The 27,904-nt window shown below is 41.0% G+C and overlaps 1 protein-coding gene and 1 long non-coding RNA gene across 2 annotated transcripts; one reads left to right on the top strand and one right to left on the bottom strand.

Moving 5' to 3' along the window:
* Positions 1-1,055: 1,055 nt before the first annotated feature.
* Positions 1,056-2,244, top strand: LOC109200447 (uncharacterized). Its single transcript, XR_003220029.1, has 3 exons — positions 1,056-1,306; positions 1,514-1,619; positions 2,230-2,244. It is a non-coding gene; the product is annotated as an uncharacterized LOC109200447 (long non-coding RNA).
* A 3,258-nt stretch (positions 2,245-5,502) lies between these two features.
* LOC100693669 (G2/M phase-specific E3 ubiquitin-protein ligase) lies at positions 5,503-27,904 on the bottom strand. Its single transcript, XM_019355999.2, has 14 exons — positions 27,782-27,904; positions 27,344-27,470; positions 26,899-26,999; positions 26,498-26,807; positions 26,306-26,388; positions 26,090-26,133; positions 25,902-25,935; positions 22,398-22,459; positions 7,874-7,957; positions 7,280-7,491; positions 6,922-7,103; positions 6,530-6,702; positions 6,039-6,253; positions 5,503-5,922 (listed from the first exon to the last, which is right to left on the bottom strand). The coding sequence occupies exons 2-14, from the start codon at positions 27,462-27,464 to the stop codon at positions 5,687-5,689; spliced, it is 1,857 nt and encodes a 618-aa protein (XP_019211544.1). The 5' UTR covers positions 27,465-27,470; positions 27,782-27,904; the 3' UTR covers positions 5,503-5,686.

The following is a 27,904-nucleotide window of genomic DNA, read 5'->3' as shown; positions in this document are numbered from 1 at the left end:
ATGTGCCCATCTTTGGCAAGATTCACACTGCACCTGGAAAGGAAAAATATATAGCTCATATTATGTTTGGTGAATACTATTAGTCAACATTTTAAACATGATTAGCAAGTAATGATACTAAGACTTATGTTTTTCTTTTGTTTTGTTTTACCATTTCAATCATGCTGCGGTCAGCGTCAGCATCTAACATAGAGCAAACAATGCAGTAATCCTCAGTGTTTCCTGAAACACATTCATGGTTAGGTTTTAATCAAACATTATTGATTAATTAAAAAATAATAGTAAATTTTTTCCACAAATACTTCATGGCAAATTAGTCCCCTGAATTTTTTTAATTAGACTTAAAGATGGGTACTGTGCTGTTTAAAAAGCACTATTTAAATTGGAAGTACACACTCTAATGTGATAAGGACTTTACTGGACTTACCTCGATGTTCAAGTAGGGTGCAAGCTATCTGCATTCGCTCCAGCACAACTGCTTCTGTAGTGGTTAACACCTCACTGACCTCTCCAAAAGCAAGGTACTGTTCTGCAAACTGTGAGATTTCTCATTGTTATAATGTAAAGTCCTAATTGTAGCTAACAATAAATGGAATCATTTGAATAAGGGTTACCTTTAACAGCAAAACTCCGCAACTGCTAGAATCCTGTTGCTTGTTGTGTTGCATAGTCTGTAACTGCCACTCCATGGTGTCTTCATGCCCTCTCATCCTCAGAAAATTCCTAGTTGAAGAAAAATGTTTGTAATGAAACAAGAAATGTTTTATCTAAGAACAATACCTCAGTATCATACATACCTCCAGTTGCGCAGAATTTTCCTGTCATAAACACCTTCATTCCCCATGGTACAGTGGCCCTGAGAGGCCAAACGGACTGCAACTTCAGAAAACACTTGCAAAAAGAAAAATGCTGCAAAAAGGAAAACGCTGCAAAAAGAAAAACGCTGCACTGCAACTTCAAGAAAAACGCTGCACTGCAACTTCAGAAAACACCTGCAAAAAGAAAAATGCTGCAAAAAGAAAAACGCTGCAAAAAGAAAAGCGCTGCAAAAAGAAAAACACCTGCAAAAAGAAAAGCGCTGCAAAAAGAAAAAATGCTGCAAAAAGAAAAACGCTGCAAAAGCACACAAAGCACAACGCAAATAGGAAAAGACACAACGGAAATAGGAAAAGACACAACGGAAACAGGAAACGACACAACGGAAATGTTCCTGGGGAGACAATAAACCGACGGACCAGTTGCACGAACCAAAACATGCTAGCCAGTGCGCTGGGACTGCGAGACACTTCAAAGAAGTGGAGGAGAGGTAAATGTGTTTTAATCTCATGATTCTAATAATACTACAGATATCTGGAATATACATTCAAAGATAATTCTAACAAAGATAATGTTTAATGTAGCCTTAGAAATTAAGCTTTTTTAAACTCGAGAACAAATACTAATAAGTCAAAGTCATTAAGGAGTGTTGCAGTCAATGTGTTCAGGTTTTAATTTGGCATTGTGTCTTCATCAGGCAATGTATTGTCCATATTGTGGAATCCAGCTAGTGGGGCAAATTGGAGTTTTTTGTGGGTCCTGTGGAACTAACATTCAAGTTTTAGCACCTTTTATAGAGAATGGTAAGCACTTCACTTTCCTAAGTTCTAGTATTTATTGCTCACCTTTTAATTGCTTCATAACGACTGATATACACCACAGTAGCTTCAGTAGTGCGTGTTAAACTTTTTTGGGGGGGGGGCGGGGATTATTATTCATGTGCCATTCCAAAAGTACTATATTCATTTCCTTATTCTAAGGTTTTTGTATTGTTAAAGACTCTGTATGCAAAGATAAATCAGAATTCCAAAAACGCAAAGGCATGAACTGGTAGGTACTAAGAACTGTATTCTGGTTTAAGCCTACCACCGGTTCTATGGCATATTTTTTTAAAAATTGTTTATGACTTGTCTATAGCAATAGAGCATATGTACACAGTGATGAAATTCTTCTAACTTCTCTAATTTTGCTCATTTTGAGTTGTCAGCATAGAGGTCTAAGTCCTGAATCCTGGTCCATGTTCTTTGAGCTTTCGCTGGCCTTTATTTAAGCACACATCAAGAAGATTAAATACTTGAGTCATGTTTATTGAGAGTTGTTTCAGATGTGGTATTTTTTTAAAAACACTTATTAAGTGCATTTGTGGATTCCTGCGGTCGTAATGATCTTTTCACGTTTTCTCTTCAACCTTAGGCCCAGTCTCAGTCACAGACATCATCAATAAGTATTTCTCTGAGGGCCATACATATGAAGTGATCCTGGACTTTCTTGAAAACAAGCATAATATTTGTATGAGTCTGAGAACATTAAAGAGGAGGCTAAAAGATGCTGGAATGACTAGAAGGACTGACTTTACTCCCACTGACATTGTCATTTCCACTGTTACACAAGAACTGAGAGGCTCAGGTCAGCTTCTGGGTTACAGATCCATGTGTCAGACACTGCGACAAAAGTATAATCTGACACTTAAAAGAAATGATGTAATGCACATACTCTCAAGACTAGATCCATATGGTGTTAAGCGTCGCTGTAAACGCCGGTTTGTTCGAAGAGGATATTTTTCAGAAGGACCAAATCAAGTGTGGCATGTGGATGGATATGATAAGCTGAAACCCTTTGGTGTTGCTATTAGTGCATGTGTCGATGGATTTTCAAGGAAAGTTATGTGGCTCAACTGTGGCAGCTCAAATAATGACCCAGGTGTTATTGCAAAATATTATATGGAGTGCGTGACACGGTGTGGTCAACTTCCAGCATGCCTTCGTACAGACTGTGGCACAGAAAATGGCACAATGGCAGCCATTCACTGTGCTTTAAGATCAGACCATGGAGATGAACTTGCAGGAGCCCACAGTCATATGTATGGCACCTCAACTACAAATCAACGGATTGAAAGTTGGTGGTCTTCGTTCAGAAAGCAAAGGTACATGGCTTTTAAAATATATTCTGAAACTAAAATTGAATGGTTCTGAAGGTGTTTCGTGGTCAGCGATATACTTTTTTTTGTGGGTGGGGTTTTATACTCAAATATTAAATTACAGTCACAAACACACAAACAAAAACATAGTCACCTACACATTTTTCTCATGTGATGCAAGACTGCTTCAAAAACTATAATAAATGGTTTGGTATACCAGTGACATTTGTTTGTATTAAAACGACACACTCAGAAAGAAAATCCAACTCACACATTCCACAAAAGTCCTAAAAAGGCACTATGAAAAACAACAAACAAACTGACATTCAACATTTTAATAAATTATTATAAATCCTATAGGCAATGGCATCAGTAAAGATTGATCTATTTAAAAATGAGTAAAATTTATTCAATTTTGTGTGCCTACGTAGTACCAAACTAACATCTAGATCAAATAGTTTACCCGTAGGGAGTCATATAAATAAAAGAACAAGGGATTCTTCAAATTTGAGAACTGTAATAGGAGTAATATAAGAACATTGATCCAACATGACAGAAATCCATTTGTTATAGGAGGTCATTCGTTTCAGACATTTCTTCGACGTTGTGTGCCAAAAAAAAAAAATACTGATGTTTTCACTAGCTTTTGGATTTCTGTGTGGTATCTAACAAGTGATAACAGCTTCAGTGTTCATGTAGAAACAAAATAGTACATTTATATGGACAGACCTGTATATTACAACTTTTCTTAAGTTCAGCTGCCAAATGCAGGAATCACTGAAGGATTAATCATTTTGTTAAATTTTGTTATTTGTGGGAAGTTGCTTTTTTTTTCCTGCCTTCCTTGATGAAACACTTCAGAACATGTGAATAAGCTTTTCTTTGAACGAAATTGCGCACAGTTCAATATTCTTAAGATTACAACTTTTTTTAAAGTGGACAATTACAGTTAATTACTTGTGTTATTAAATTTTATATGCCTTGTCATTCCACCATTAGAACTCAGTTCTGGATTGAACTCTTCAGTGACCTGAGGGAGAGGCATCTTTTCAACGGCAGTCATGAACATAAATGCCTTCTACGATATGTCTTCCTCAATGTCTTGCAAAAAGAGCTTGACGAGTACAGAGATCTCTGGAACACTCACATCATCCGACCTGTGCGCCAATCTTGTTGTCCATCTGGTAAACCAGAAGCCATGTATCACCTACCTCATAGGTATGTATTTAGTCCATGTATTTTATTTCATAGTTTTACTAAAATTTTCTTCCTCAGTATAGTGTATTGTATGTGCAGGATACCTGTCCAGCTTGCTGTTATTCCACCTTTTGTTCATTTATATAATTGTTCAGGAACAGTCCATCCCTTATGTGCACTCTTTTCTTTCTTGACCTAACCACTTGAGTTAAGTAAGCAGTATGTCATTTAGGTTTAACAATTTACACTAACTGTTACTCACTTTAGCAATTGAATAGTGTGTTTTTTTTTGTTTTCACCTTTTTGCTGAATAAAAATTAAAGCTGCCACTTGTGTTTTGCCATTAGTTCTGTTCTCTGACTTCATGCACATACGTTTTATTTTTATATTTTTTTTCCCCCCAAAAAACAAAAAAACATGTTACACAATCATATTTTAACTTTGGATCACATCTTGGCTAAAAACAACAAATGTAGATATATGCATAATTAAGATTCTTTAAAATCACAATTTCCAGAACTGACTTTTAATTATAAGATTGACTTTGCGCTTTTGCTGTAACCTTGAAGGATAGTACCTGGAGAAGTGACTGAATTTGTTCATTTTTCTGACTGACCTAAGGTATGGTGGAAGGCAGTGTGGATTCCAAGTGCCTCAAGAAATCCTGCACCAGTTTGATGACATTCTACCTGCTCAGTACAGTCTATGTGGGGACGACAATCTCCAGGTTCATTTCACAAACTTGGAAAGACAGAGTGAGCTCCCTCGACCAGTCAACTGGACTACTGCAGTTGAAAATTATATAACACTCAAAAATATGACTGGACTTTAGAAGTCAATGTAAAATCATCTGCTAGATGTGGGTACAATTACCACTGACACTAATTGTCACAAACCAACTTTAATGAGCATTTAGGTAAAAAAAATAGTACCATAGTTTGTATATAAATAGTTTCACTACCGTCAACTTTACAGTGTGTACGCTTTCTACCTGAAGAAATCAAAAGACCATACTGTACAAAATAACTTGTTCCTTTTAATTAGGTACTGTAACAAACACGTTGATTAATTTGGAGATCTGTTTTACAAACGAAGGTTTACAAAAGCATTCTGCAATACCTGTAATTATGTGGGGGGGGGGTTTAACTCAAAGAACAACTTGCATATCTTACAAAAAATGGAATCAAAGTGTTTGATTAAATAAAGCCTTTTAACTGAATTTATCAGATTTTTTTTCCCTGTGTTATTATACTAGCGTGTCTCAGTACATTAGAATACTTCAGAAATGTTTTATTTTGTTACTTTCGCAATTTCTTAACACAGTGAAATATGTCTAACTTTTTCAGTTGTCCCACTATGATATTATGCTTTTGAAATTCCAAAACCTGATTGAACTTTCTGCGATGCATTAAACTTTATGTGATTTACAGAAATTATTATAAATTATTAGAAACAAAATTTTCAGATTTTAAAATCACAAACTTCAAATGTTTACTAAAACCATAAATGTGTCTTAAAAGCAAAAGGACTTGGACCTTAGGGAAGCCCAAACCCAGGAGAGTTCTGGATGCCATAATCCATGGCTTCTTGGAAGTCCTCATAACTGTGTAACACTGGGATCTTGATAGTATTTGCACAGACATCTGCTACAGGGAAGCGTGAAGTGGTCTGGAAAAGAAGCCGTGGCTTTGGCTGAATTGCTGCAGGAGGAATTTCCCTCAGTCCAGTTGCAAACATAAGAATGTCTTCAAGAGACAGACTTCCATTTCTCTCTGAAAATGTAAAGAGAATAAAAGTTATTTCTAATGATATTAAACAGGAAAAAGGGGCCATTACACTTTGCTGACATAAATGTACTCATTTCAACATTTCCAACCAAATTTAATACCTTCTACAGAAAGCAGATAGTCTTGCCAGTAGCTTATTACTCTTGTCTCCTCTTGACGCCTAGAGCTGCCAGGTGGACCAAATTGCACACGAAAGATGTTCTCCAGAAGATCAGCTGTCAGCCTGGTCTCAGTGTAGCACATGAATGAGAAGAAGAGTGAAGGATGCTGTTCCAGGGCGTTTAGAAAATCCAGTGTTGCTAGACCCTCTCTGAAACTAGAAAACAGTCTAATTTTTAATAAAATGTTTAATGTTATTTGTGCAAGAAAGCAAAACTTCACATCCGAAACTACTGTGTTAAGAAAGTAACCAACATTCTTATCTAGCTAAGATACTCATCCTGCTACAAAAAAGAAGTCCTCCTGAAAAAGGTCTTGCATTTAGAATATATTTTTTCCGTCCTTTAAATTTCACGGGAATAAAAAAAAACTAACAATTTATTCTTCTGAAAAGATTTTGTTGAATGGGCACATAATAGTCTGAATTCTATACCTTTGGATGGAAAGATGGTTTCGGTAGATGAAGTACCACTGAATGTAATCCGCTACTACCTTCTTCTTATCCTCCAGTGTCCTCATGAATCGATAGCATCCTGCTGTCTGGAGCATGCTTGAGTGTTTTTCTGTGATTACTCGGAGCTCACTTAGAGATGTTGCATTCTTTATCTAAAGAGAAAAATATATATTACACACACACACATACACATGCACAAGTGACATCCTTCGCATGCTGTCTATTAATGTGCAATTTAACACAGTCTTGGATTACACAATCAGTAATCATTTCAGGCATCAGTTAGTTACCAAGATTATGTTAAGTGGATAACTAAAACTAAAAATTTGCATTTATTGGCGTTTGTCATAATCATAACATCACAAATTTACCTCTAGTAGAGCCTTCTTGATTTCTTCATCTGGTATATCATCAATTGGTGCCTCGAATGTCTTGTCTTTTCCAACAAGGTACATAAAGAAGTTTGGAGATAAACAACATGGCCCTGGACCACCATGGACAATGGAAACTGCAATCATTCTTCCAATGTAGAAATATTCATTTTCATCTGCAGCTAAAGATAAAGACAAGTCATTATAATAAAGTAATTTTGACCATGGAAAAAAATGTGAAAAAAATAGATACCTTTACTATGAAATGTGAGATATTTGGCTTAGTCTTTTCCTTCGAATATTCTTCTCGTCCTTATGGCTTCCATCAAAAGGGTGAGAAATTCTCGAGTAGGCCCACCTGTGTCTATTGCCTCTTCAGCCAGCCCCACGTCATCAGAGAATTTCACCATCATGCCAGAGTTGGGACTATATGAAGACCTTCTGAAGCCTCGGTAGGCACCATCCCAAACATTGGCTCTGTTAATGTTGAATCTGCTACAGGAGGTTTTGTTGATCTTCAGAGCCAGATTTGAGATGACATCTGCAGCCGTCAATCCATCAGGTTCATCACTGTAGAATGAGTCAGTGAAAAGCAACAAAATATTTACACTATTTACACTTTATACATTTTTTTTGTTTAATATCTTTTAAGTAATTTTTCTTGCTTTATCAATTGGCCTTTTTCTGTTAATTCATTTTAAAAAGCAAAATAGTAATCTGAAGAACAATCATCAGCAACCAAATAATTTTAAGAATCTTTTTTTTTTTCTGAATACAATCATAAGCAGAATAATTTAACAGGAACAGTTAAGTTATGTTTGCTCCTGTAAAAGGTTAGGATCAGGAGCAGCAGTACCCAGCACTATTTTTAGTAAACAAATATTTGATAAATAAGTTAACTGCAAGTCACACATTATGGGTTTATTGTTCTTATTAAAGATATGAAAATTACCAGTTTTCCTTTTGCAACTCCTCTCCCTCAGCATCTGAAGAACTGCTGTCAATAATGACAGGTGCATAGATATTGGTATACATACTGTCAAAGAAGAGTAAAAACAGAAGATTAAAATACATTTTATGTAATAGTAATTCTGGCTCTACATTTGGCTGGGTTGGGTCTGAAGTACTTCACCATGACTGAATTTGTCATGGTCCTGGGCCACGCTGGCCCAGTATTCTTAGTTTTCATGTGTTTTGTACTGTGTTCTTTCATTATGCTGTGGTTCCTAGGTTCTGTTAAGATGTCCCTTATTTTGGTTACCCCCTGTGTGCTCCTCTGTGTATCTGTGAGCCCTCGTTTCCCCTCCTTGTGTTTCATTCCATGTCTCCCCAGCCCGCTACGCCTGTGCTTTCCCCGTGCTCTCCTGTCTCTCTCTCCTCCGGTCTGCACCTCTGTACTTCCTGTTTTACTTTGACAGTCTCCCGTCAGTGTCGCGTCTCTCCTGCCATGTCTTGTTACAATTATCTGTGTCAGCTGTGTTCCCCGTGTGTCCCCACTTCCCTCGTTAACCCTCTGTGTATTTATGTGCATGTCTCTCTCAGTTCAGTGTCGCTTCGTCAATGTCTCCTCCCGAACCTGTGTGCCTCCCTGTGTTCCCTCGGTCCTCAGCTTAGTTCTCCCAGTTTAGTTTTGTTACTTTGTCAGTCCTGCATTAAAGCAGCATTTTTGAGTTCCACTTCAGTCTCTGTGAGTTTTGCATTTGGGTCCTCATCTGCCTCCACACAGCGTGTCCATGACAGTACGAAGCGACCAGTAATGGACCCAGCAAACTCCCTACGGAATCGGCAGCGTGCAGACTCCGCCTTCCCTAGCGAGAGGAGAAGGCAGGAGGCTCGGCATGCGCGGGAGCGCGAGTCTGCCTTTTATGGGACTCGTTTGGCTCTAGGTGGGCCGCGCAGCCTCCAAACTGCAAACAGCACTGCCTTTCCTCCACCTCGTTCCCCGGTGATAAGAGTTGGAGGATTCAGCTTATCGCCTGCCACAATTCCTCCGACCTCCTCAACCTCCAGTCCACCTCCCCAATCACCGCCCACGTCCCGCGCAAGGAAGGGGGTTACCCAGCGGCCGAAGAGAGATTTCGTGCCTCCAACAAGCAGCCTATCTCCGCTACAGTCCTTTGCGCTCTTCCTGGGACTTCCACGCTCGGAGCTGCACAAGCTCCCTGTCTCTTCGACGCAGCTCGGCCCGTCATCGGCTCAGTCAGCCGACGTCTCAGAGGTGCCTGCGTCTACAGCCCCTGGATCTCACGGCACAGTTCCCAGGAAAAAACGACGCTCACGCCGTCGCCACCCTAAAGTTACTGAGCAAACTCCGGTGGTGAGTGAATCTGACTGTTCCTTCCATGCCACTTCCGAGCCGGACCGACTCGGACAATATTCTATTCCTGAGCCCGCAGTTTTCCATGTCTGTAACTCAGAGAGGAATAGTAAGTTTGTACATGACTGTGTTTCCAAGCCTCATAATGTGTCTAAGTCCACCTCTGCACCTATTAAGCATGAGACTGAGTTCATTGTCCCCCTAGAGACTGCTTTTCAGGCTGAATTAAATAATTCTGACACTATAGACTCTGTGCGTGTCATCCCAGAGGCCGTTAATTCAGTGTCTGGTAAATCTGGGTCAGTTAATCCAGAGCCTGCATTACCTACCCTCACGCCCATGTTTGAGAATGACTGTTTTTCCTTTGCTCCTCCCAGGTCAGCAGTAATTAACACACAGACTGATACTCACACCGTCGATAAGCAAAAGACTGTTTTTGAGGTGCATACCTGTGAACTAAATATTAAAACAAACAGTCCTGAGATTCCTCTTCCTGCTGAAACCGGAGAGGACCCCCTGGTGAATGAACTGTGTGTCTTCCAGCCTTCAAGGGTTGCGCTTTCTGTTCTTCAGGTTGCTTTTGACCCTCTGTCACATGTAGCTTTACCTACCATGTCTGTTAGCTCTGAAACTGTATCTCCAGGGGTAAACAATGGTGCTCCTCTCGAGTTAACTATAGCTGCGGCGAGGTCTGTCAACTCCGGTTTTGCAAATACTAAGACTGTGCATTCAATTACTGTTGTTGAGGTTAAGGGCAACAAGTTACCGTCCGTCATGTGTAAACTGCTAAGGGAGCCCGAGTTGCCTATTCCTGAGTTAGTTTCGCACCCAGTTGCTTCAGACACCACCTGTGTTAACTCCCCTACTCCTGTACCTGCTGAACATGAGACTGTGAATGGTGTTTCTTCACTCCTGGACTGTGTTGCTCACCAGCCTGCATACGTAGAAACAGGCTATGTGAATGCTCCTATTTCCATAACGGCTCCTTCTGAGCCAAGGATTACAGACTCTAACTTTGCTAAGCCTGGATCCTTCTGTAGAATGACTGTTTTAAAGACTGCTACTTCTAACATGGACAGATTAAGAACAGCAGAGTTGCTAAAATTGGCCTGCCATAAGTCTCTGTTTTCTGAACCTGTGTTTGGCGCCATTAACTTGGTTTTCCCAGTGTCTGTTACTGTTCCTGTGCTTCGCTCTCCACCTCCAGTTCCTATATCCAGGGCAGCTCGGGCCCAGCTTCCCCTTGCACCCGTATCAGTTCCTCGGGTGAGGGTGGCTGAGGTCCAGCTGGTCCCTGCTTCTGTCTCCAGCCTGGCAGAGGCTCCATTCATCCCGGCACCCGTACCTGCTCCTCGGGTGGGGTTGATGGACACCCAGCCATTGCCAGCACCTGTTCCGGCTCCCCGGGTGAGGTCAGCTGTGACCCTGCCGACTCCTGCACCCGTCTCAGTTCCTCGGGTGGGAGCAGCAGAGGTCCAGCTAGGTCATGCACCTACGCCGGCTCCCAGGGTTAAGGCTGCAAGAGCCCAGTTCGTCCCTGCACCCGTATCTGTTCCTTGGGTGGGGATGGCTGGTGTTCGGCCAGGGCCTGCACCCGTTCCTGTTCCCCGGAGGAGAGCAGCCAAGACTCAGACACCTGCTCAGTCACAAGTTCAACTACCTGCTGTTTCACCATCATTACAACTCGCACTTTTGTCCATAGCGCAGTCATTAGCTCAGTTAGTAGCACAGTTTCCTGTTCTGTCACCAGCTCAGTCTATAGCACAGTCATCACCTCCATTATCTGCCCAGTGTGAAGGGGAGAAATATTTTACTGCTATTACTTGTTGCTATTTTGAGAATCATCATTACCATTTCAGTATTAATAGGGATGTTACATGCAGATGCATTCAGATGTTCCAATATATTGGTATTATATTAACATGTTTATTACAGGTTGTTCTAAAATTTAAAGGTTTTGGAATGTTTTTATATTCTTACACATAGTCTTCAGTGGGGGAGAAGCTGACTGCAGGCTGACAGGAAATGCGTCTGCAGAGCATGTTTTGCAGAAGTGAAACTGAAACTAGAGTTAAGTGCAAGCCAAAGAGCAGGGTGTTAGTATGCATGTATCGTTGAAACACACACACTTAGGTAGAGGGATCACTGATAGGGGAAAGTTCAAATTGCTTTGCTTGGGGTTACTTTTAGACTATATTAGGAGGAGCAAACATATTGGCAGATCTGAGAAGGAAAACCTGTGTTATGAAAATGATTTTAATCTTTTATACATGATTGCATTTGAGCTTATTAAAGAGCTGTGGCTCCTGGTCAAGTGAAGGTCAGAAACTCTTGACAGGCGTTAATGATCAGCCAATACACGGTGAGGAGGACAGGAGCTCTGAAAGAAATTGCAACACACCTGCTTACAGAACAGGTGCCTGGAGGTATATCCTTATATTCTTTAGAGCTAAGAGTTAAGTTTGTATCATTTATTACTTATATCCTTTTGAGTGAGTTTTAAGTTTCAGTTATGTTTAGTTTGAGTAAGTTTCCTTCATGGTTCGAGGGTGACATTTACCCTAGAAGTCACACAGAGTTCAGCTGTGTATGTGCACAGGCCTTATGTCTGGCTAAGACGAGAGGTGTGAGGTGAGATGGGGAAGCAGACGAGGTCATGACACGTACATTGTCTACACAGCAGGCACCCACACATACACACACTCACACACACACATACACACCATGGTAGATCTATTTTGGTAGGGCAGAAATGCAGAAGGGTGCCGACGTACTTAGAGGAAGTGCACCAGACGAGCGACAGCGAAGAGGGGAAGCACCGACCCGAAGACAATGTTTTTTAGAGCGATGTTAAGGTCATGGAACATTTTGTGGTTTGGATTGACGTAAGCTGTACTATTGTCTATTTTTGTAAAAGAGGGGGGCTTTGTTATTGTATCTATATAAAACCTTGTCTCATGATTGTAAGTTCAGTTCGACGCTGAAATCTGCACAGCGTTCGGACTCCGCACGTGTGTGTTCATTAAAATGCCGTCTAATTGCACACGCCTGGATCTGTGGTTATTCATGGATTTCTTCTCTCAACATTGAACCCTAACATTTGGGGGCTCGTTCCGGTGAGAGAGAGGTAGAGGGGTAGATGGAGAGATCCGGGGTTCGTGGTAATTGGACGGGCAGACGGTAATCAGTGGTGAAAGTGGGCAGGCATTCCCCGGGGCATTTAAAGGTAAGACACTGCCTGTTGAAATATATTTCCAAAAGGTGTCACATTGGGCATGTCAAATTAAAAGCCTGGTCGCTGTAATTACTGGTGAATGTCTGTTTTTTAATTTTGGCGAAATTTTCATGAAATGATAAGGAAGTATAAGTGACAGTACTGAGTAATGAGAATAAAGGAATGAAAAGAGAATTAAAGCAGTTGGACTGCTAAGTGAACTCTTAGAATGATAGGGAATTTGGTCATTGTGTGGGTTCAAGTCCCATTGGTTATGCAACCCTTAAGAACTTTCTCGGAGGTGACGCTCCCTGCTGGATAGAGAAATCTATCCTTCACCTAGCGGCGACTAGGGATAGTTTCGGGCAACATTCGAGGAGGACTCGGGAATCTCCAAAACTGTTGAGGGTTGTCCTTAATCTTAATCCTGTGTTGGGTGTAGATTGTTGTTTCAAATTATTCTAAATTTGTCTAGGACGACAGCGGCGTCTGTTAAGAAGCGCATAGCCCGGACGTTGCGATCCCTCCTCGATGTGGACGCGCATTGTTGACCTATCACAGAGTAGGGTTAGCTCGGTTTGGCTTGACCGTGGGGTACAGGGCATCCTGAGATAAGCCAGTGGTTGGACCACTTTACCGTTTGGAACGGTATCTGCGCTTTTTTGGCTACGATAAATTTGGTTAGGGCATTAGCAATCGGGCCACCGTCAGGGACGGAATACTGGCTAAAATTGGTCGCAAAAAAGTCAGGGACTTTATCGGTCGGACCGTTATTGGGTAAATTTGTCGAAATTTATAGGATTTAAGAGGCCTAAAATCTGTGCAGTTGTAATTAATAAGACGTCTGTAATATAAAATATGAGATCTATGAGTAAGATCAGTCTCTGTGCCAGTAATGCACAGCCGGATGTGCACTGATGGTGTGTAAATGCAAATGAGCAGCAGTGACGCGCAGAGAGGGTGGTTTCAGATTTCGAGAGGACTGAGAGCTTTTTGCTAAATGCCTGTATATAAGAGGTTGGTTTTGCTGATTATGAGAGTGTAAATACAGTTTGAATATATTAGTGTGGATGTATAGAAAATGATTAGAAAATGACTGAATTTTGATAGATGTATATTTCGTGAGCCATAAATGTTGGTGTGTTTTATTTGTCAGTTATGTGTGTGTGTGGAGAAGCGGGGTGTGAGACGACGAGAGGTTTCAGTTTTCTTTTTCTTTTTTCTTTTGACTTGCTCTTTCTGATCATGGAAGGCATGTCCAAAATACTCGTATGAAAGCGTATTTTGTGTGATTTTAACTGTGTGAATGCTGTCAGTATTTGATTTAAGTGACTCTGCATGATTTGTCTGAGTGTAAAATGGAAGTTTGAAAGAAAAGGCAGTGTGTGAGACGATTACTGAATGACTAAAGAGGTTAGAACCTTTAAACGTGTGTATGGAATAAAGGAGTGTGAAATATATTTCTTGTGTGATGAAAAGTAGGATGTGCTAAAGTTTGAAAGTGCTTTTAATTCAAGAAAACAAAAAACAAAGGAGTTAGATTAGTTTGAGGAACAGGAAATATGGCTCTGTGTACCGAGGCTGCTGCAACAGGAAGTATGTGTGTGTGTGGGACAGGAAATGCATGCCCATAAAAAGGGAAGCTCACGGTGACAAGTGTGCACCCAGAGTAGAGAGAGAGATTTAACTCTGGGCAGATGAAGCAAAAGGGAGGTTTTAAGATAAAAATGAATATGATACTAATTATATGCTTTAGTGTGTCAATACAGGTGGACTCTCTCAACATTGCAACCTTGAGTTCAGCAGCAGAAAAGTAGATTAAAAGAATTGGGAGAATAAGCCAGTTTTTGGCTCGAAATTGTGCGGCGGGATCTCTCACTTTGTCCCTGAAGCGGAGAAGAAGTTCAAAGGCCAGTCAATCGCCTGATGAAGACCGATAGAACATCGTGGACTTGAATACAGCAGGCAAACGACAGTGCCACTGATCCATTAACACTGATGACGACTGACGACCAGCAGCAGCATGTAAGAGTACTGCAACATGTACTGTGAAAATACAGGCTGGGCAGTTGAACAGTGGGATAAAGAATTGTGGAAGAGCACTGGACATTGAGTGATATTTTGCCATGCTGGGACTTAATCTAAAAGAAAGACTGTAAAGAAACAGAGAAGAAGACAACAGCTGAGTTGAGACTGTGTTTGCGGGAGCTTTGAAGCCCGAACAGGACATTGTGCAGAGAGGACCGGTGAGAGATGAAGCTGGACGAGTTTGACTGCGAGAATATAGGATATAATTGGATTGAAAATTGAAACCTGAACTCATGAATTGTTTAGGGATGTCCACCCCAGCATAACAAAGAGGTAAACATTAGAAAAGGTAAGAATAATGAACGAAAATAATTGTCATTACCTTAATGAATAGAAAACACACATATACAAATTGTTACATGTGAGATTATTTTTGAAATGAATCAGAAGTGAGATAGTTTGAATCTAAAGCTCAGTGGTGAAATGCATAAATTAAATATGAATATATAGGATGCAATGAAGAAACAGCTTACACGTAGTGTACATTAACATGAATACATAGAAATGCAATGAAGAACTCAATGAATTAATTTAATGAAGAAGCAGTTTACACCCAATTAACATAAAATGCAGGGAAGAACACGCTTACATGCCTGGCATAATTGGTATTTCTGACCAGAGACAGAGAAATGGGTTATTTAACCACTGGTGATAATAATGAAAATGTCTTAGTTTTGTTATTTTCAGGAGTAAAGCAGACTTGGACCGGCTCTCCAGATCCAGCAGTCGGAAGAAAGTTAGAGGTTAACATCTATGGATAAGTTAAGGCAAGTTTCTGGTTGAATTGTTCACAGCATGATGTGTCCAGGAACCTGAAAAGCAAGCCCCAGCTCCTGGCTGAAGACCAGGAGGGCGGTAATTTAAGGGGGGAAATCAAAATGTGGGTTAGTAACTCGGGGAAAAAGAAAACTGACTGCTTAACTGGAGAGTTGGGAAGAAGTCTGGGAGACTGTGAAGTCATAGATGCAAAATAACATATACCCATACACACACAAACAGAAAATGCATTAACCTTATAAAGACAAGCTCCTGAAGCTTAATGAACAGATATTGATTTAAAACCTGGCTAAGAACATAAGCATATGCAATGAAGATCTGCTTGCTGCTTGTATGAGCGAGAGAATGGTGTGAATGGTTAATACAATTGATGGAAAGATTTAAAATAGATGGAAAAAACAAAAGAAAAGTCTCTATAAGAGTGACTCAGGAGTGCTCTCGCACTGATTTATCAAAGTAAGTGATTAGTATAGAAAGAAAATGAAAATAATTCAATAATGTGATAAGGTTTAAACATGTATTCCTCTTGTTAAGTTGGCTGTTGAGCTGTGGGTTTATGCAAATTAGCTGGAGCAGAGACACTTCCTGTGTGCGTGTGTGTCGGAGGCTTTCAGTTCAAGAGAGAGAGCAGGGGCTGTTGAAGAGCATTTGGCGAAATATATAATGGTAAAGTATCAGGATATTTGATTACGGTGGTCAGGTCTGTTCAGAGGGGCAGATTTGGACAGGAAATTTATAATTTAAGGATGATATGTGGTTGAAATTGGTTTTTATTTTGTGCTGAATGAACACATGGTAAAGTGAGGAAGGGAGACATTGTGCAAACGGTCTTTGATCTTTTGACGAGGTTTTCGGTGTGTTGAATGGGTGAAATTTAAGATTGTTTTAGATTTTTGAGGCTGTTGTTTCTATTTCAAGAGAGGGAGTTTTGATAAACATGGACATGTCTAAAAGGGCCCATAATTTTTATAACAGTGCACTTAGAGAAAAAACCTGTCAGGTGATTTTGTTTTGTACTTTGATGAGCTAATAATCAGCTCTCTTTTTTCTCATTTTTGTTCTAAGCAGGCCTGGAAGAGAGTGAACGGACGGCGCTGACAAAATTACCAAGTACGGAAAGCAGGTGGGCAGTACGGATTATAATTGATTACAATCAGAGACTGATCGGCGGCGAGTCTCTGTCTAAAAATGGATTGTGTTGATTCAATCCAGTCAAAAGTATAGCGAACTATTTTCCTAAAAAGGAAAACGAAATAAAACAAATGATTGAGCTCATTTTGCTGATGTGGAGCATCTGATGACGTGCGCAGAAGGCTGCAGATCAGCAAAAACATCAGGTGTGAGTGCATGTGAGTGAATGTGAGTGATGGGACCAAGAGGGGAAATAAATGAAAGGACAAGTGGGAGACTTAAATCTGGGGATGCTGATTTTGGGATATTGATGTGTGCTGTGAGGTAATTATTTACTGGGGTTAGAGTATGGGATTACATTATATTGTTGGGAGAATGCGAAATGCTAAAAGGGAAACATTGGTTGATGAGATTCAAGTTACCATTAACTGAGGTAACTCAGGATTAAGAACTGTTTTGTTTAAGGTTATTTTGTGTTATAACACAGACTGGATCATAGAGGGAGAATATGAAATGTAAAGTACAGGTTTTGTTTCCAGGAAGTTCCAAGGATCCAGACTTTGCATGGAGCAACGATTTGGAGGAGATTTGACATGATGATTAAATTGATTTTGTTCCTTAAACACAGGTTTTCAGGGCTGGAGCAAAACACCGGAGAGGAGAATTGCTGAGCTGTTCTGAGAAATGAAATGACTAACCTTTTTTCCTTTTAATTGGTTAAGCTTGGGTGGAGCATTTTGAGTTTTTGCCACATGAGATGTGCCAAAAAAGAGAGGGGTTTAAGATTTAATTTAAAAGGGGTTTTAGTATGATTTTATGACGATTGGGGTTTTGTTTGATAATTTAGAGATGGGAAAATTTACTTTAAAGAGAGGCGTAGAATGAACTGAATTCGGTTTAGAAGATAAATTGCTGGTGTTAATAAGAAGTTGTACACCAAATTTAAAGGGGAAACTGTGGGAATAAAGGATATGCTTTGGGGAAAATAGTGAACAGTTGATGAGTAGAAAATGTGGGATAAGTTGTAACAGTGACATAATGCTAGAATGTTGTTATAATGGAGGCTTTAGAAACAGATAGTAAATAGATTTATTTTTAGGGTAGAGGAGAGCTTTTATGAGGATGTTAAAAGTCTCGCTGACTCAAATGAATAATATTGGAGATTATATATGTAGAAATGATTTTCTCATACACATTGCATTTTGGTGCCTTTAACGGAGTTTTGGCTCAGAGAGTCGTCTCTTGAGGGTCACAAACTTTTGGTTAACGTTATGATTAGCCAATCTACTGTGAGAATGACCTGAGTTGTTGAAGGATCGCACACGCTTACAGACATATAGAGTTCATCAACGCACCTGATAGTATTGATTCCAGGCAAAAGGCCTGAAATCCATTTAGCATTTAACTGAATAGGAGTTTCGTTTGTAACTAAATTGGGTGACATGTAAAATATTGAAATAACACATGCAGTTCTAACTTAGTCCTCTTATATAAAATGCAGTTACAGAATAACAAATGCTTGTTGAAGTAAAAAAGTTGTTGTTTAGAACAGAAGCAAAGGGAGAAACCTTATATATTTTGGTTAAGTCTGATAAAGTTTAAGTTAGGAGTCATTACATTAAGAGTAGCAAAATGAAATAAAATGATAGATTCAAACAGGTTATCACCCAGGAAATGGGAGTTCAAAATACAGTTAGAGTTCAGCTTTTAGCTATGATGAAGTTTATCTAGGAGCAATTAACTATGTGTTTACATGTAATGATTAAAGTGGTTGTTTTTTATCCTTTTAGTAGAATAAGCCGTTATGATGATTTCCTTGATACATTTTCTTGTGATAGGTGACTTTAGGTGAGAGGAACTTGCAGCAGCAGCGACAGTTTGTGCACAGGATGTTGATGATCAGATAAGGAGCAATAGGAAGCACATGCAGAGACGTGCTTCCTTTGATCCTCTTAAAGACAACGCTTTCAGAGGTTCACAAATGCTGAGTAATGTTGAATAAGATATAAAAATAAATGTCGAAAAACCAAATACGTAATTAGGTTCATGTTTTGAGTAACATTAGGTTGAGTAACATTAGGTTTGAATAAAGAAGACAACTGAGGGACATAAGGCAGGGAAGCCGTACTAGGGAGAAAGTGTTTTGTTTCCTTTGCAGGTGGCCAGATTTCCACTAGAGTGGGACCTAGAAGAGGAGCGGAGACCACTTAAGCATGAAGTGTTCTCAAGTGGGAGCGGGCATTTTATAACTAAGACCACCTAGATGACATGAGGTTGTCTGATTTGTTAAGTCACAGGATGCCAAGAGAGGGTCAGAGCTAAGAACAGTGATCCTAATGTCCATGACGTCAGGGGTGGACAGGGAAGCAGTTGAATGGGCCAAGGAGTGACCCAACATAATGTATGGCGACCTCTGGTGTGCCAGAGGTCGAGAGTGGGAGTGTGAAGGGGAGAAATATTTTACTGCTATTACTTGTTGCTATTTTGAGAATCATCATTACCATTTCAGTATTAATAGGGATGTTACATGCAGATGCATTCAGATGTTCCAATATATTGGTATTATATTAACATGTTTATTACAGGTTGTTCTAAAATTTAAAGGTTTTGGAATGTTTTTATATTCTTACACATAGTCTTCAGTGGGGGAGAAGCTGACTGCAGGCTGACAGGAAATGCGTCTGCAGAGCATGTTTTGCAGAAGTGAAACTGAAACTAGAGTTAAGTGCAAGCCAAAGAGCAGGGTGTTAGTATGCATGTATCGTTGAAACACACACACTTAGGTAGAGGGATCACTGATAGGGGAAAGTTCAAATTGCTTTGCTTGGGGTTACTTTTAGACTATATTAGGAGGAGCAAACATATTGGCAGATCTGAGAAGGAAAACCTGTGTTATGAAAATGATTTTAATCTTTTATACATGATTGCATTTGAGCTTATTAAAGAGCGGTGGCTCCTGGTCAAGTGAAGGTCAGAAACTCTTGACAGGCGTTAATGATCAGCCAATACACGGTGAGGAGGACAGGAGCTCTGAAAGAAATTGCAACACACCTGCTTACAGAACAGGTGCCTGGAGGTATATTCTTATATTCTTTAGAGCTAAGAGTTAAGTTTGTATCATTTATTACTTATATCCTTTTGAGTGAGTTTTAAGTTTCAGTTATGTTTAGTTTGAGTAAGTTTCCTTCATGGTTCGAGGGTGACATTTACCCTAGAAGTCACACAGAGTTCAGCTGTGTATGTGCACAGGCCTTATGTCTGGCTAAGACGAGAGGTGTGAGGTGAGATGGGGAAGCAGACGAGGTCATGACACGTACATTGTCTACACAGCAGGCACCCACACATACACACACTCACACACACACATACACACCATGGTAGATCTATTTTGGTAGGGCAGAAATGCAGAAGGGTGCCGACGTACTTAGAGGAAGTGCACCAGACGAGCGACAGCGAAGAGGGGAAGCACCGACCCGAAGACAATGTTTTTTAGAGCGATGTTAAGGTCATGGAACATTTTGTGGTTTGGATTGACGTAAGCTGTACTATTGTCTATTTTTGTAAAAGAGGGGGGCTTTGTTATTGTATCTATATAAAACCTTGTCTCATGATTGTAAGTTCAGTTCGACGCTGAAATCTGCACAGCGTTCGGACTCCGCACGTGTGTGTTCATTAAAATGCCGTCTAATTGCACACGCCTGGATCTGTGGTTATTCATGGATTTCTTCTCTCAACATTGAACCCTAACACCAGTCATCCATTTTGTTACCATCTCAGTTCCTTGCTCCATTGCCTGTTCAGTTATCAACTCAGTCATTAACTCTACCACCAGCTCAGTTATCAGCTCAGCCACCTGCTCAGTCACTGCCATCCTCTGCTGAGGGCTCTTGTGTGCTCACTCAGCCAGTTATGGACAGCGTCGTGCTGACAAAGCTTGGACAGACTGTTTGCACTGCACAGCCCCAGCCGTCGCATCCTAAGCCGGCTGCGTGCCCTGTGCCGCTACAATTAGCGTCCACTGAGCCAGGGGTCTCCGCACCTGCTGGCTCTGCACCCGTCTCCGCTGGGGGTTCAGGAGAACCTCTCCAGCCGTCCCTCGTCTCCGCTGGCGACTCAGGTCAGCCCGGCCAGCACCTCCTCGTCCCCGCTGGGGGTTCAGGAGAACCTCTCCAGCCGTCCCTCGTCTCCGCTGGGGGTTCAGGAGAACCTCTCCAGCCGTCCCTCGTCTCCGCTGGCGGCTCAGGTCAGCCCGGCCAGCACCTCCTCGTCCCCGCTGGGGGTTCAGGAGAACCTCTCCAGCCGTCCCTCGTCTCCGCTGGGGTTCAGGAGAACCTCTCCAGCCGCTCCTCGTCTCCACTGGCGGCTCTGGTCAGCCCGGCCAGCCGCTCCTCGTCTCCGCTGGAGGGTCCAATTCACCGTCGCCTGGTCCAGCCTCTGCATCTGCTTCGCCGTCGCCTGGTCCAGCCTCTGCATCTGCTTCGCCGTCGCCTGGTCCAGCCTCTGCTTCAGCTTCGCCGTCGCCTGGTCCGGCTCCATCGACTGCTTCTGCTCCGCCTACGCCGTCGCCTGGTCCGGCTCCATCGACTGCTTCTGCTCCGCCTATGCCGTCGCCTGGTCCGGCTCCATCGTCGCCTGTGGCTGCCACGCCACCGTCCAGTCCAGCTTCTGCTTCAGCTCCATCGTCGCCTGTGGCTGCCACGCCACCGTCCGGTCCTACCTCGTCTGGTCCTGTGCCCACCAAGCCTCGACCAGTACGCCCGATGCTTGAGAGCCGCCGCCGCCTTCCACGCGGTCGGCCTCCGGACCCGCTCTGCTGCCGCCGCCGCCTTCCACGCGGTCGGCCTCCGGACCCGCTCTGCTGCCGCCGCCGCCTTCCACGCGGTCGGCCTCCGGAACAGCCGAACTGAACTTTTGTGCTGTCGCCCCCCGGGTCAACCTCCTGTTCTCTATGGACACCGCTTCCCTGTTTTGAACTATTTTTGTGTGTTTGTGGACTCAGTTTTGGTCTCGTGCTCCTTGTCTTTTGTTTGGTTTCGTTCCCTCCGTCCTGGTCCCCCGCCTCCCGCCCTGGGTGGGTTGTTTTCTGTTTTTTCTTGTCTTTTGGTTCTTGGGTTTGGGCTGTCGGGAGCCAGCCCTTGAGGGGGGGGTGATGTCATGGTCCTGGGCCACGTTGGCCCAGTATTCTTAGTTTTCATGTGTTTTGTACTGTGTTCTTTCATTATGCTGTGGTTCCTAGGTTCTGTTAAGATGTCCCTTATTTTGGTTACCCCCTGTGTGCTCCTCTGTGTATCTGTGAGCCCTCGTTTCCCCTCCTTGTGTTTCATTCCATGTCTCCCCAGCCCGCTACGCCTGTGCTTTCCCCGTGCTCTCCTGTCTCTCTCTCCTCCGGTCTGCACCTCTGTACTTCCTGTTTTACTTTGACAGTCTCCCGTCAGTGTCGCGTTTCTCCTGCCATGTCTTGTTACGATTATCTGTGTCAGCTGTGTTCCCCGTGTGTCCCCACTTCCCTCGTTAACCCTCTGTGTATTTATGTGCATGTCTCTCTCAGTTCAGTGTCGCTTCGTCAATGTCTCCTCCCGAACCTGTGTGCCTCCCTGTGTTCCCTCGGTCCTCAGCTTAGTTCTCCCAGTTTAGTTTTGTTACTTTGTCAGTCCTGCATTAAAGCAGCATTTTTGAGTTCCACTTCAGTCTCTGTGAGTTTTGCATTTGGGTCCTCATCTGCCTCCACACAGCGTGTCCATGACAGAATTTGCTCAAGTTATGGAGTAGATAGAGAGCCTCTATAATTTAAAAACAACAACAACAAAACGGTTTCACTGGGCTAATTACTTTATAATTATTTTCAAGATATATCATTTTATATTCCTTAAATTTTAGAATCACAATCAGAATCATAATGCTTCATTGATCCCTAGGGGAAATCATGTAATTTTATAACTTAAGACTAACTTGTAACTTGTAGTATGTTCTCCTGATGTGGATGCCATTTGAGATTCTGTACCACATTGAACCTTCAGCATAAACACAAACATACGGTGGCCCTGAAGTGCAAACCACAAAAACAAATCACAAAACGCACAACAAATTGAAAAGCGCAAAAACAAATTGAAAAGCGCAACAACAAATCACTTAACGCAAAAACAAATTGAAAAGCGCAACAACAAATCACTTAACGCAAAAACAAATTGAAAAGCGCAAAAACAAATTGAAAACGCAAAAACAAAAACCAAACCGGAAGAGGTAGGTACCAATGCTGCAACAACAGGCATCACTGATTGGATGATGGATCCGGTAGCCTTTTGAACCGGAAGTTGTTCTGTTCGGAAGTTTGGTGACTGCTCTACCAACTTTTTTCCACAACTTGGACAAAACATGTTGGCTGTATCCCAATTCAGGGTCTGCAGCCTTAAAGGCTGCATTTTAAGGCCGATTACGTCACAGCGGCGCCCCGAAGGCTGTCCCAATTCAAAGGCTGCTCGAAATGCGGCCCTCAAATTCGGCCTTCATTTCCCTGAATTTTAAGGCTGTGGCGGTGTAGACTTCGTGGCCCAACATATCCCACAATTTATAGCGCGGCAGTCACTGTGGATAATTTTGCCGCAGACGGCAGAAGCGTAGCGGCCGAAGAGTAAACTGTTAAACGTAAGTACTGAATATGATGTCACTTTTTATGTGCAAATGTTTAATAATGAGGAACATTAAAACACTACTGTTGGCCACATGTCGGCAAAGTTATTTGCCATTAGCGATGTTTGTACTTTCAGCGTTTACTTTGTTTTAAAGCATTTAAAATATAATAATACAATAGTTGACCTTAATCTTACAGAGAATGTGATGATTTTATGGATAATTAAAGTCAGTCATATATCCACAAACACAACAAGCTGAAAGTCAGTGATGCTGCTCGGTTTGCAGTCCTGAATATGACGGCACAAGCAGGATTCACTGCACTGTTAATGTTAGCTATGTTATATTGCTGCCTCTGTTCGGTGGTGTCGAGCCAAACGGACTTTAACGTGTGTTTGAACGAGCTGACGGTTCACTCGTTAAGCTGAAAGAAAGATGCTTTAATCACAGGAGTCACACATGTGTCCACTGTACCATCTGGGAACTCTTGTTTAGCACTCATAATAACACAAACACTAAATCCTCCTTCTCTTGTGCTGTTTTGTAGCAGTGTATACACCTGAGACTGTCACCTGTCTGTCTGTCCTGCACTCTCTCTCTGTTTCTTTCTCTCTGATTGTGGAATAAAAGTATGAACATGTATTTATAAGTTACACTTGTGTTTGGATCCTGCAGCTTATCACACGTTTGATTTCCATGTGTGACAACTGCAAGTGTCCAGAGTGAGGACAGACTGAGGGACCCACTGCTGCACATCATCTGTGAGGCTTTGCACCCCTGATGATCCACCAGGACAGACTCAGCAGTGTGTGAGGAAGAGGAGGAGGAAGAGCCAGCACCAGCTGACAGATGGGGAGAATAGACAGACTGTTCCTGTTTGTGAAGGACTGCTAGGAAAGTTTAAAATAACTAATTGTCTGTCCTGAATCAGTCTTATTAGGTAATGTTCAGATAATTTGATCATTCCAGTGTTTTCAGTGTGGGAGAAAGTACTCAGGGCCTTCAAGTTACACACTATGAAAGGCAGCAACAAGTTTAATATTCAGAAACCTAAAGTATGTATCAGCAGCAGAATGGAGCTAAAAATAAATGTTTGTTTCAGTTCTATGAAGCTTTGAGTATTTTGGATTAGTAGTACTGCTGTGTTTGTTGCATCATATTGTTGTAATTGTTTATATGCTTTATATATTCTGAGGTAAGTTGATCTATAGTGTTACATCATATTCTATAAGGATGTTATGTGTTTGTATACTTTCTGCCAAGTTTGACCCATTTAGCAGAAGTCAGCCTGTTTATGGCTCTGATATCTATTCTGTATGACTTAAAGCAGTTATGACATGGTCTGATTTTCTCACCCAATAAAGGGATATTTAATATATCAGTCTACTCTTCATTCTATCAGACAGTTATCACAGCTCGTACATTTTCTTTTTACACATATATGTAAGCATTGAGCCAAATTTAGTAATGGCAACATATTACACGGACAATATTTGTCTCTTATGTATAATACATCTACATATACACTGTCAGAGATACTTGTCTTTGAGTGAAGATTTAAGGTGATAGGACATATAAATAACTGCAACTTGAATCTTTACTGAAGCTCAGTATTAGACACAGAGTTCACTCACATGAATTTCACTCACATGTGCTGTACCAGTGTACCTGCACATGTGATGTGACAATAGAAGTGATTTGATTTGAGAGTTCAAACTCACTGCTGTAATAACTTATGATTAATATAATAACTATCATATTGGCCATATCATATTTACACTGACTTTAGTCTCATGAACAACATTAGCTAATTGTTATTTACTAGCTAATCTTAAATGACTGTTCAGTACAGATATGAAGGCCAGCAATCATATTTTACAGTCCTGTGGTCTCAGCCTCAGAAACGTATTAAATCACACAAAGCTCGTGTAGAAACAAACACACGAACAAAATATGTTCTCCTTCATTTCCGTCAAAGCTGTATGAAACGTTTCCAGCGGTTGGTGTTATGGTTGCTAGGCAACCTGGGCAGCGCGACGGAGGCTAGACCGTCCCATTTCACAAGCCTCGCACTTCCGGCCTTAGCGTTTTTAAGTACGCGGCCCTTGAGGATCGTTGAGGCTGCGTACTTTAAGGCTGCAGACCCTGAATTGGGATACAGCCGTTGACTGCTCTTTCTCATAACCACGTTCGGCAGAACAACTTCCGGTTCAAAAGGCTACCGGATCCATCATCCAATCAGTGATGCCTGTTGTTGCAGCATTGGTACCTACCTCTTCCGGTTTGGTTTTTGTTTTTGCGTTTTGTGATTTGTTGTTGCGCTTTTCAATTTGTTTTTGCGTTAAGTTAATTTGTTTTTGCGCTTTTCAATTTGTTTTTGTGTTAAGAGATTTGTTTTTGCACTTTTCAATTTGTTTTTGCGCTTTTCAATTTGTTTTTGCGTTTTGTGATTTGTTGTTGCGCTTTTCAATTTGTTTTTGCGTTTTGTGATTTGTTGTTGCGCTTTTCAATTTGTTTTTGCGCTTTTCAATTTGTTTTTGCGCTTTTCAATTTGTTTTTGCGTTAAGTGAATTTGTTTTTGCGCTTTTCAATTTGTTTTTGCGTTAAGTGATTTGTTGTTGCGCTTTTCAATTTGGTTTTGCGTTAAGTGATTTGTTGTTGCGCTTTTCAATTTGTTGTGCATTTTGTGATTTGTTTTTGTGGTTTGCACTTCAGGGCCACCGTACAAACACAACACAATACCATAACAACTGCAGATGTAATGGCATGCAAATGAAACTTAACAATTAAATATGCAACATTGTTATACAAAAGAGTATTATATACTTGCACATCAGATGTTTGGGATATTGAAGGTGACCTATAAAATATAGAGCCAATGATTAAAAAGAAAATGTTATAAAACATAACACGCTTTTGTGGCCATCAAATGCTAACATTAAAGTGTTCTGAACATTAGATGTTTATATACCTGCCAGAGGCCAGATCAATGGTCTAGAAGGTAGCCAACTTACCGACGTATAGGCTCTGGTGTACTGCTTTCTGGACTTGACCAAAGCTGTCAGATAAAATCATCAAACACCAAACTCGTTGATTATGGCTGCTCAGATTCTTACCACTATATATACAACGATAGAATGATATTAGTCTTATTTTCAGACATTGAATGCATTATGCCGGAACTGAGAGCACTAACATCTCCAACTAATGAATCCTTGAGATTTACATACCACTGTGTCAGAGAGGGGTGACGTAACGGGTGGTACCCTAACGATAACTTCATCATCCTCCTCATCTTCTGAAGCACTAACATCTGTGGAAACGTATGAAATACTTTGGTTAAAATCTTCAACACAGTAATCACAAGATTCTTTAACAATATGACTATAAAAAAGAATTAATGGCAATTCTATTTAACTCACATTCTGACAAAAAGTCCTCAAGTGTGCAGACAAATAGTGTAATTCTTTGGTAAGACTTGCCAACGGCTTCTTTGTAGAGTTCAATCGTAAAGGGTGTGTCAGTTCCTGGAATATTTTTTATTTGAGAGCCATCAGGGTAGAGCAGGATGTATTCTACATCTTTCATATCTTGGTTGAAATCTTTCAGTTTTTTAATGGCAGCACCCAACAGCCTCTCAGATGACCAGCTTGGGTCAACATTTAATGGTAGTGATTTCCCTCTTATGGGTCTCATGCCAGTCTTTTGTTTGTTCATGATCCCAACAGAAATCTAGATTACATTTTAGGAAAAAAAAGTGGTCACATATTAGAAAAGTGTTGTCAGACAACAGATTAACATTTAAAAAACTTTTTATTTATACCTTCACTGTTTTCTTTGATTTCTTTTTGGATTTTGAGAACATCCTCCTTTCTGCCTCTTTACCTTCACGGTACTTGAAGAACTGCTGAACAACTGTCTTGGCTGAACAGGAAAAAAGGGTGAAAGACAGAGAGACTCTTTATTTGTCTATCGTTGTTTATAATTCAAAAGCAAACATGAAAAAGTCATTATTCAAAAAACTTATGAACATAATGCACAAAAACATCTACCTCTTCCCCACAGTCACATCCAGTAGAAAAATGTCTTTGCTTTCAGAAATGCAGATTTATTAGTCACATGACACCTAATGTCTATAATTTTCCAATTTTTTTTCATTTATGACACTATCTGTAAAGTACAAACACCTGAACAAATCTTGCCCTTTTAAATTTTTTCCGTATAGAACGAGTTGGAGTTAGAATAGCAGGAAGTTCAGAAAAAATTACCTCTTGAGTGTTCTTGTTCTGTGGAAGCATCTTTAGCTGGTACAAAACTTATGTCTTTTCCACAGGAACAGCAAAATTTTGTCAAGTTCTCAAACTGGAATCCACAGAATGGACAATACATCTTAACCTGAAAAACATGAGTTGTATGATTTTAGCAATTTATTTTACAAAGCAGTCATACATATATACATGTGTATATATATACATATACATACATACATACACATATATATACGCAGCTCTGAACTGTTGTAAAGGGACCTCTGGCTAATATGTCGGGTTCAGTGTCTGGCTCGCACCTGGAACTAGCTTTACAGTTTTGGTCAACTTTGTTAGTGACAGAGAGAGAGAGGCGTTGAAAGGCTGCTCCAACAGAACTTATTGTTTCGGAGGAAAACACGAACACAGTGTACAGTCGAGTCTAAATAGCTTACTTACATCTGGACTCGTCAGGCACTGTTTTTGGCTGCAGTGGTTATTATTATATTTACATGCTTCCAGCTCCCGTTTCTGCTTGATGACAGCTCGTACTTTTCCACTCTCCTTTCTCTCCCTCCCTCG

The sequence above is a fragment of the Oreochromis niloticus genome, linkage group LG5 (genome assembly GCF_001858045.2).
Source record: "Oreochromis niloticus isolate F11D_XX linkage group LG5, O_niloticus_UMD_NMBU, whole genome shotgun sequence".
In the NCBI taxonomy this organism is placed as follows: Eukaryota; Metazoa; Chordata; class Actinopteri; order Cichliformes; family Cichlidae; genus Oreochromis; species Oreochromis niloticus.
Note: the sequence above shows the minus strand (reverse complement) of the source record. Positions and strands in the feature narration are given on the sequence as shown.

Coding starts and splice junctions, on each gene's coding strand:
- LOC100693669 (XM_019355999.2), bottom strand. CDS start 27,464: ATGTATTGTCCATTCTGTGGATTCCAGTTTGAGAACTTGACAAAATTT. Junction 25,936..26,089: donor ACACCAGAGCCTATACGTCG/GTAAGTTGGCTA, acceptor TATATTTTATAG/GTCACCTTCAATATCCCAAA. Junction 7,492..7,873: donor GAGTTGCAAAAGGAAAACTG/GTAATTTTCATA, acceptor CTCATTCTACAG/TGATGAACCTGATGGATTGA.